Source organism: Elaeis guineensis, chromosome 15, assembly GCF_000442705.2.
Source record: "Elaeis guineensis isolate ETL-2024a chromosome 15, EG11, whole genome shotgun sequence".
In the NCBI taxonomy this organism is placed as follows: domain Eukaryota; kingdom Viridiplantae; phylum Streptophyta; class Magnoliopsida; order Arecales; family Arecaceae; genus Elaeis; species Elaeis guineensis.
This window is the reverse complement of record NC_026007.2, coordinates 62,512,794-62,523,055: the sequence shown is the minus strand read 5'-3', so window position 1 is coordinate 62,523,055 and position 10,262 is coordinate 62,512,794. Positions and strand designations below refer to the sequence as shown.

General features: G+C 39.3%; 1 protein-coding gene across 2 annotated transcripts; it reads right to left on the bottom strand.

Moving 5' to 3' along the window:
* Window positions 1-1,043: 1,043 nt before the first annotated feature.
* On the bottom strand, window positions 1,044-4,012 carry LOC105058177 (uncharacterized). 2 transcript variants are annotated; one of them, XM_029268394.2, is made up of 3 exons: window positions 3,755-4,012; window positions 1,713-2,950; window positions 1,044-1,613 (listed from the first exon to the last, which is right to left on the bottom strand). In XM_029268394.2, exons 2-3 carry the CDS (start codon window positions 2,844-2,846, stop codon window positions 1,287-1,289), a joined length of 1,461 nt encoding a protein of 486 aa, XP_029124227.1. In that variant the 5' UTR covers window positions 2,847-2,950; window positions 3,755-4,012; the 3' UTR covers window positions 1,044-1,286. The 2 variants fall into 2 exon arrangements, with proteins under 2 accessions (XP_029124227.1, XP_010939321.1); XM_010941019.4 differs by having other exon boundaries at window positions 1,044-2,950; window positions 3,755-4,008.
* Window positions 4,013-10,262: the final 6,250 nt, after the last annotated feature.

The following is a 10,262-nucleotide window of genomic DNA, read 5'->3' as shown; positions in this document are numbered from 1 at the left end:
ATCCAAGATAAGGGTGGAATAAAACCAATTCCTCTCGAGCAGGTGATCAGCCTCCAGCAACTTCATTAGCTTCTGTATGGATAAAAGCAGAAGGAAAAAAAAATTGAGTCTACCGTTTCCAAGTCCTAAGATTCCATTTTTCTGTGGTTTGGCGTGGTTCGGTGAAACAACATTCGGAATGGATGGCGATGGCGATGGCGAGTACAATCCTGAACATTTTCTGGCATTACGTGTTGAACGCCGAATCTAGCCTTCCAGTGGCCGGTGGGCCTCTAGTCCTCAATCCTTCAGTCATCACACCTGTAGAGAGGGGAGACTATGACCATTCGGAAGTAAAGCTAACTGGGATTTTTAAGATGGCCTAGCACGATCAAATGTTTGACTAATTTCATTTCTTATCTCTTTCTCGTTACAAAGGGAAATTTCTCTTCTACTTTTATTTAGGTATATTTCATGACGGGGCCGCCTAATGAGAAAATTCTTAGAATGGAAAAAAGATGTTTCAGTCTTCATTAGACTTTATTTCAAGCATGATGAGATGATGTAGAAAAACTCTCATGGTGCCCAATGTTGAAAAAATTAGGCATAAGTAGGCATCCTTGGACAACCATTTCGACTACCAAGTCGCCATTTCAACAATACCAACAGAGAGACAATTGCAATGTTGAACCACCCAACCAATGAAAAAGAAAAAGGAAAAAAGGGCATCCAATTGGGTATATCTACCAGAAAAGATCCACCAACCAAAGCAGAATAACGTATACTCTACCACGCACTAACCAACAGTTGCCTGCTGGAGTCTATGTTGTTATCCCACAAAACCGAGAGAATTGAAGACCTTCACCTGTCTAACATACCTCAAGCATAGCAAAGAAAGGGGAAGATAAACGTTAATACGATGGCTCCCAGAAATCCGACAGCAAAACATTTCAGCAGCTCGTAAGTACTCATAGCCATGAACGAAGTGTCGTGGATATGTTACAGACTGCAGGTTTTAAGAGGTGAGTGATGGTGCAAAAAAGCAGTATAAACTACATGGGTGGTTTGGTTTCTGCAAGCAACGGTATGCTCAAAATGTAGATATGCTCAAGATAAAATCAGTAAGCATAAAAGCCTGATGTTGTTTCTACATCTATCCAAAAATATTTTCATCAGGGCACCGAGTAAAACGCAAAGCAATTGCTTTGATCATTTGTGGAAGCAAAACAAGGAGAAAAGACGGCCGTTACTTGGCGCTACCACTTATGTTGGTGTAAGGAATTGGTTCCACTTTTCCTAACAGATTATCATTCTGTAGCTTCCTCTCCACCACTCTTTGCTTTGTTCTGGATAGCCTGTAAGGTTGGATGATCTGTGTGTGCCTCTCCATTATCCTCCATGGCCAAATTATGGAAAGAATTTCCAGCTTCTGCAGCAATTTTTTCTCCATTCTCATCCGTGGGCGAAGATGTAGTAGAGCTTCCTCCTGACTCCTCTGGTCTTACAGCTGCTGCATTGGAATTCTCAGTTTGCTCCCTCACTGTATTCTCCAAGTTGGACTTATTTTCACTAGGAGTAACCATCTTGACTGCAGCATTTTGATCTTGAACTGAATCCAATGTGGCAGATTCATTCTGCAAAGGTACACCATTAGTTACCATATCGATCACCGTCATGTTATTCTTACTTTCTATTTGGTCATTAGATACGGTTGTTGAATTCATATGTGGTACCATTGTATTGCCTGATGTAGTCGTTGAATTCGTCTGCAGTTCCATCTCATTGTTTGGTACATTTGTTGAATTTGTGTGTGGTTCAGTTTGACTGCCATCAGCCTGCCGTTTCATGCGATTGTTAGAGTTGCCTGCTGTTGAATTGGACAAAGATCCATCCTCTAGTATAGGAGAAGCTCCAACTTCTGAATCTCTTTTCTGAACAGAATTTCCATTTGTGGTTAGGTTATTATTTGGTGCGGTTTCACTATTTTCAAGAATCACACTGGAATCATTTGTCTTGGAATAATTAGCCGTTGAACCATCTGTTGTTCCATCGGCCACAGTTGCATTCTCTATTTCTTTCCTCTCTAATTGCTTCTCAGCCACACCCCCTGAACCTTCTTTTTCAGATTCGGATTCTGTCACTTGGGTATTAAGTTCTACAAAACTAGGTGCATCATCAACATTAGAACTTTTTTCTCTCTCCTCACGAGATCCCTCTTCATGTTCTGTCACTTGTACATCGTGAGGTACAGCACTGGCTGCATCATCACCTTTAAAATGCATTTCCTGTGCCTCATGGGATCTTTCCTCAAGTTCTGTCACTTGGCTGTCGTGAGCTACAGCACTGGATGCATCATCGCCTTTGAAACTTTTTTCTCGAGCCTCATGAGATACCTCTTCATGTCCTTGTTCTTCCAACAAGCCAGATTCCTCGACTGGACCATTCTTATCTCCAGCAACTTCTTCTCCATTGTTAGATTGCTCATCCGATATCTCTTGATCTTGTTCATCTATCCCATCATTCGCACCTCCTCCTCCTTCATTCTCAGAGTCTTTGCTCTTGTTTTCTTGTTCTGCATCTCCAACTTCTTCATTCTCTTCTTCCTCGATTCTGCCCTCACTTACAGAATCTGTCTCCACCTTGTGAGGAAGGTCCTTCCTGCTAAGTCTGAAAATGTCGGCCCGGCTCTCATCGAACTCGGGTAAATTCTTCGAGATCCTCTTCTCATAAGCCTTCTTACTGTCATAAGAGTGCTTAATTTGGTAAAGCAACCAGACAGAGACGACAAGAAACAAAGATATCTGAAGCACATGTTTCACCTTGAACCCCTTAGCTCTGTGGTTCCGACTGGATACCTGTCTCAACATGCTATTTATCTTGTTGGAACAAGAAATCTGTTCCTCACTGTATCGGAATCTATCAACCTTAAAACAATCTAACCCACTTTTATCGAAACACCTTGTTACAGTTCCTGTACAGGGTTTTAAAAGAAGAAAGAAAAAAAGCATCACATATGAAGTTGATGAAGAGTAGGAGCGATAACAGGTGGAATAAAAAGCACACAGTGTTCACTATTAGTGGATTTTCTTTGTTTTCTGGGCCAGAAAACAAGTAGCTGTATGCTAATCATGGTTAAAAAAAAAAAAAAAAAATCAACTTCTACGCATTTCTTCATACATGAAGCACACCAACTCCCCATGGACACAAAAAACAAAAAAATCTAATCATCTAAACCCAATCTAAATCAATTTTCATGGACATATAACATAAGTTCAACACAATTTTTCGAAAGACCAAGAAATAAATAATTTATAAATAACTTTTCAGATTTTTTCCTTACATGAAAAATAAAGAAGTCACAATCAACACAACAAAAACCTCTGCAACAGTTTACATGAAATCTAATAGACACATAGCATAAACCAAAATATTCCCCCCAAATGCGATTTGATGACCTCGGGAGTTATTTAACTCTCCAAAGGAAGGGATTCTTACTCTTTCCCTTTCTAGGAAAAATCAAAGCGTAAAAACCACCAAAAACGTATCAAAATCCAATCTTTTTGATGGTAAACCTACCCGTTTCACAAAAAAAAAAAAAAAAAAAGAGAGAGAGGAAAAAAAAAAAAAAAACTCAAGTATACCACCACATCAACAGAATCGGAAGTAACCGCCTTACACGGATCAAAAAACCGAGTCGCACTTCATCCGAGAAAAATAAAAGCGATCTACAATAACAAAAATATAAAAGATCCCATCTTTGGAAGCATGGACACACCTGGAAGAAACAAATCAGACTCCTTTCCCTTAGAACTTGCCGATGGAGGGGACCTGAGACGGGAGTCGACGGCAGAGAGTTTATTATATATTTATATGATGTATTTCTTCCGTCAATAGGTTGGCGAGTTGCATTCTTTGGGAAAGTAGCCACAGTTTACCTAATCCCCCGCGAGACAAGATCTGGTCTCATCTAAAACCACAGAGAGCTGGGTCGTTTGAAATTAAATTTAATAAGTGGACATGGCCAAATTCTCGGAGTGCGAGTGGACTGGGCTAAAGTGCCCCATTGACACCAACTCGTGCTTTATTAGCGTTTCGGTTCGGGCTTTTCTTCTTTTTGGCAAAGATTTTATTGGTTTACTCACGAGGCAGAGTTTTTCTATTTATTTGTTAGGTCATGTCACATGTGGTGCCCAGCCCATAGCTTCGGTGCTCGGTGCGCCTCTCGTACAAGCAAGAGAAACGTTGCTCATGGTTAATTGGACTATTTTTTCTAAATAGTACTACCGTGACACTCGTCAACTCTAGACATGGTTGCATCTGGCCATCGTATAATGGTGCTATAAAAAACTAATATCATTAACATATACGAATTTGAGATGTTATCAAAGCGGACGCACGCGTTCATTGGATTCGTCCGTATAACGAAGAGGGGACTCTTTATTCATCAATCTCGAATTAAATATTTTTTAATAAAAATTAAAATTTTATAATCACATTCAAGAAAGATAAATGTGTCGGATCGTTCTCTCCAATTTTTTTTTTTTTATTAAAAAAAATTATATATTGAATTGAGTGGAATAGAAAACAGATGCCGAGATAATTTTACTGTATGGCCCCCGCTTAAGGATCATCCACCGCACAGATTTTAAAGCATATAAAACTGATTATTTACCTTTTTGCATAAATCTCAACACACTCCAAATTCATACCGATCTCAATTTTTTTTTTTTTTACACGTATCATCTATAAGTAAGGATCATTCATCGCATGCCTCTCAGAGCACTCCATCTCCATTTATCTATACGGTCAAAAGATAATCATAAATGTACGAAGAAAGTGAGTATTTTGATTAGTTGAAAGGATGGTACGGTGTTGGTTGGGAGCCGGAGAATTATTTTAAAAGTATTTGAAAATTTAAAGAGTCAGTTTGGAAGTTTTTGAAGCTGATGGATGTTTCTGAGATGACTAAAATTGAAAGAGTGTTATTATAATTTTTCTTACTTGATCAACAAATATAATCCAAGAAAATGTCATCAAGACACAAATTAACACCAAAATGATTAGTTAGCAACACCTAACCAGATGACAACGTACGTAGAGCTCGAAAAACCCGCTTTTTAACAAGCTCGTCGGTAGCCCCCATGGCCAAACCCCCATGCATGCTCTAGGATTCTAAGGATAATCCACAGCTTCTCCACTGGGCTAATGATGAAGAAACCTCGCAGAAAAGGATCTCGCGGACCATCGAATCGGCCTTCGCCCTTAGCTCACCGTCCAGGAGCTCCTGCAACGCAAGTCCACGAAGCCCATCTTCCCACTTGGCCGGGCCTACCATTTTTAGCCCCTCTACGACGAAGGCCTTCTCTTGTTCCAAGCGTTTGGTCCGCTCTGAGCACTGCCGGGCAAGGTGGCCTTCCAAAGTTTGTGTCGAGCTACGTGGTTAATGGAGGGCAGGCCGAGAGGGTAGGCCCAGTCTGATGGGAGAAGACAACGGGTGCCATCTCGGCTCCACGCATGATGGCAAGCTCGGTAGCTTTCTCGAACAAGCTCGACTTTCCGCACACATATAACGAGCATTATTCTCGTTTTCTATCCTCTTGAGCTTAGCGTTTTGATGGCCTCTCGTCTTCTTGGACTTGGTTGCCATTGCCAAGAGGGACGGAGGAAGGGGGTGGGTTTGCAAGATATATGTGGGGTTCTGTTTATAGCAAAAATGTGTCGAAGGATATGAATATCAGAATTTAATGTGGTGTTGGCTAAGTGATGATGATTTTTGGAGTTCGGATCCTCTACGGTGCATCTTTTCACCAAATGGTATTGTATTGCTAGCTCTAGATGGTTGCCAGATAGATGACTGCTGCTAGTTGCAGAAATCCGACATAGGAGCAGTGCGGTACGGCAAGGGGTCCTAGATCTTATCTTTGTATGATACAGTATTGATTAATTAGTTTTCCTTCATGCTTCCTAAATTGGTGATACTGAATAGATTTGGTGAAATATGTGAATTGGATGTGGGTGGTGATGAGATGGTGGTGGCTTTTGTTGGTTAAAATCCAATGTATAGGCTGAAAATTATCAAGAAAACTTACCATGTTTGAGATTGTATATTAAATGTTTGAGATTGTATATTAAACACTGCAATGAAAGTTGCAAGGATGATATTAATGAGAATTATAACTATCTCTTTTCTGCTATTGTCCTAGAAAGTAACGAGGGATAAGCGACTAAGCATTGCTCCCATGTGAAGTAAAATGATTCCATAACCATAGAGAAATATGACTTGAATGGTGCAGCTCATCATACACGTCCTTTCTATGATGCTAATTCAAAGTGGAATAACCTAAGTAGGGTTTTGTTACGATGTATTTTTATAATATTTTATTATAAAAAATATTTATGGCATTATATATTATTATTTTTATATATTTTATTTTTTAAAAATAATATTTTATATTATTTTTTTTCTTTCTCCCTTCTTCCCCGCACCTCTTTTGACTCCTTTTGCCTTTCTTCTGGCCCAACCCCCATTTCGACGTCACCCGCCCACGGTCCACCCCAACGCACAATACCCCCTCCCACCCCCTAACCTCCCATGCCACCCTGCGCACCCGTGGTCCCCCTCAGGCACCTGCTATTGCTCTGGCCCTCCTGGTCGGTGGCTCGTCTGCCCTCTCACCTGCGGTCCTCCTTCGTGCCTGTGGTTACCATCCACCCTCCCCCCAAATCCGCGGTGCCCCCCTCCTGCGGCTTCTCTCTGCCCCCTTGCCACCCGCGTGCCTGCGGTCATCTAGTGCCCGTGGCTCCTTTGCACCACCACCTCACCCACTCCCACCTACGTGCCCATGGTCAACCCCCCATCCCCACTAGCGCTCACGGCTCCTCTGCCCTCTGTCCATGCCACTACTTTCTCCGCACCTTCTCCCACCACCCACATGCCTGCGGTCAACCCCCCTCTGCACCACTGCGCCCTCTTCTCCTCCTCCTGCAATCGCAATTTCTCTGTCTGCAGCTTCCTCCCCTCATCATGCGGTTTCTTCGCACCACCAAATGCCCACCCACCCACTCCCACCACGACCTTTGGCATCTCCGCACCACCTACCCTCGATGCCCATCGCTCCTCCGTGCACCCCCACCCAACGGCTCGGGGACACCAACCCTCACTCCTCCTCCAGTGGCCCATAGAGAAGGAAGAGTCTTTTTTTTAAAAAAAAATCAATTTTATTATGATATAAAATGATCCTATTTTTTTTATTAAAAAAATAATTTTATTTTTTAAAATATTTACTGCACCAATCATGCACATGTATGTGTACTCCACCGAGCTGAAATCTGAGTGGTCCATATTTAATCTAACGGTCTGATATAGATAAAAAAATAAAAAAGATTAAAATATCCTTTGGAAGACTATAACAAAACCCACCAAGCAACGTCAATCTAACAAAGAGCAAAAACAACAACAATACAATTTGATGCATGCTTCATGATGTCCATCTTAGTTGAACTTAATCTTTCTTAGTATTTGTTTATATAGACTAAAATAGTTTTCTCTGGTGCCTAAAGCTAATCATCTATAATTTTCTTCAAGGGGCTATCAAGCCCTAAAGTCAATTTTAGCAAGAACTCTTTAGTCTATCTAGGGCATAGGATGGATTTCGGTCAGCCTTCGGCTCTCCTATTAAATTGTTAATTTGGATATATACCTGGCCAATGAAGTACTTAGGGCTACCTCTGATTGACAAATACCTGGCCAATGAAGTACTTAGGGCTACCTCTGATTGACAAACAACAGCTCTCTCTCTCTCTCTCTCTCTCTCTCTCTCTCTCTCTCTTTCTCTCTCTCGCTCGGATTGGGGCTCAGTGATTGAAAGGATAGAACGACTCTTTACAAGGTGAAAAAGGTAGCCCTTCTCTTATGGAAGCTAGTTTATTCTCCTTCAATTTGTTTTAACAGCATTGCCATTATATTTTCTCATTTTCTTCCTCATGCAAGAATGCGTAACTAATAAACTTGAGGCCATTTGTTGAGACTTCTTCTAGCGTAGGACTACTTGCTTGGAGTTAGGTTCGCAAATGAAAAGAAAGAAGGACGTATTGGTGGTGCCCAACCTTCGAGAATTAAACTAGGCTCTCCTTAACAATGGTTCTTATTTTATAATAATAATAATTATTAAAAATAATATGTGATATATAGCTAAAAATATCAAAATATATAACTTATAAATTTAAAATATTTTACAATAACAAGTAATTTTGATAGTATAATTAATCAGATAATTAAAAACACTATCCAATGTACTTCATTGTTATATCTTGATATTAAAAGTATTTTATCAATTTTGTTATCAAATAAATATTAAAATATTATAATATTTTTAAAATGTACCCATAATTATAGTCATTTTATTTCTGCCTTTCTATACGTAACTTAAAAATGGAGTTACCAAATAGTAAATCCATAAATCCAACGCTTTTTACTAAAAGCTCCATTTCCTATGACAATGCCAAACATGGCCTCAAGCTTAGTTTGTTTATAAGTTGTCTCTAAAGCTATGATTTCAGCATCCATGATGTTTCTAGACCCCATAGTTTATTGGTTGATCCTAAGAGATTTTGCAACTCCATCTAGAATAAACACATACCCCTAGCATACTCAAGCGGATAATGATCCAATTTGCATTGCTATATCCCCTTAAACATTAGGATATCCTAGACTATGAGGAGTAATCTATGGTTCTTCAAGTATTTAGATATTATCTTTAAAGTAGTCCAATGCTCTCTATTAGGATTATAGATATATCTACTCAATGTCTTACCATTGGCTATATTTGGCTAGTCTTATTGGTTATATGTAGATCTTCTAATTTCAGCATACATCAACTCAGACACAGGTTCCCTCAAATTTTTTCAGGATCCAGCTCTACTTTGCTCCGTGAATTCGTTAATGTTTTGGGGGCTGAGCTTGCTACGAAGGATGTGGACCTTCTCCACCATTTTTTTTTTTTTTTTGGGATATAGAGGTCACATCATTTGGACATTTGGATATTCTTGATTGGGCACAGATGGCGGACTGCAACCCACTGTCCACATTTATGTCAAGGAAGTCCAGAGTTTTTTTCATGCGAACCTTTTTCATGACATTACAGTACCGAACGCTTACAAGACCAAACATCACCTACGATGGGAACATTGTTTCTCAGTTTAAAATACTCCGTCTTGAAATGCATGTACCATCTCGAGAGGAGTCGGAATTTTTTTTTTTTTTTGGCGCAAGAGAAGAGTTGGATTTTGAAAAATGATAATGAAAATGAGCGATTTTCATTCCGACTATTTAATTAGAGGAGTCATATTCTTATTTCAATTCTAAGAGGATTGAGAATGCCCCATCTCTCAAAATTTAATCTCTATTTTTTTTTAGTATTCAAATTTTATTTGAAATCAGATTTCGATTTCGATCATGAATCAAACGTATTAGAAGATATCGTCATTCAGATTTCCATTCCGATCCGCTCTTATTCTAGTTTCAATTTGAATTCCAGTCGTGGTCAAAATGCACCCTGCATATTATACCTTCTACAGTGCTAATTAGGTGAGTGGCCTATCACCTGTCGTTCTCAAAGTATGTATTAGGTAGTCGGTAACATCTCAAGTATGTATTAGGTAGTCGGTAACATCTCTTGGAATACAAATGAATAAAAACTGTTGCATACTTAATTATGGAAGCTGAGTATCAATTAATGGCCTCTACCACTACTATAGAACAAACTTAAATATCTATATTGGTGTTAAATTGCACCACCCATCTATGCTATATATATTATGACAGCATTAAAGCTTTTCATATGACCATAGATCCGATCTTTTAAGGTCTGGAGCTCATCTACAACTATGTTAATCAGTATTTTTTTTTTTTTTTTGATGTAAAGAGAAGCAGAGCCAACCATTTTATTAGAATAAAATATTCATAGAGAAAAGTTTACAGAAACTATTGACAGATTGTCAAAGAAGCAGAACAAAGGTTATAAAGTAATAACACTGGCTGTATCAAAGCCATTTACAGCATAGGCAAGAAAATAATAATCAGAGAATTTATAGTAAGAGAGATCAACAATTATTCCATGATATGCTCACGATCTTGATAATTTTTCACAATTCTTTACAGCCTGAACAAACCATCTCATATGAAAGCCACATTGCAGAGTTCTAATGGATTGCCAACAGAGCTAAAAGGTAAGTCGCATTGTTTATTATCACATTTCAAAAGAGCAACCAGTGGCATAGCCCCT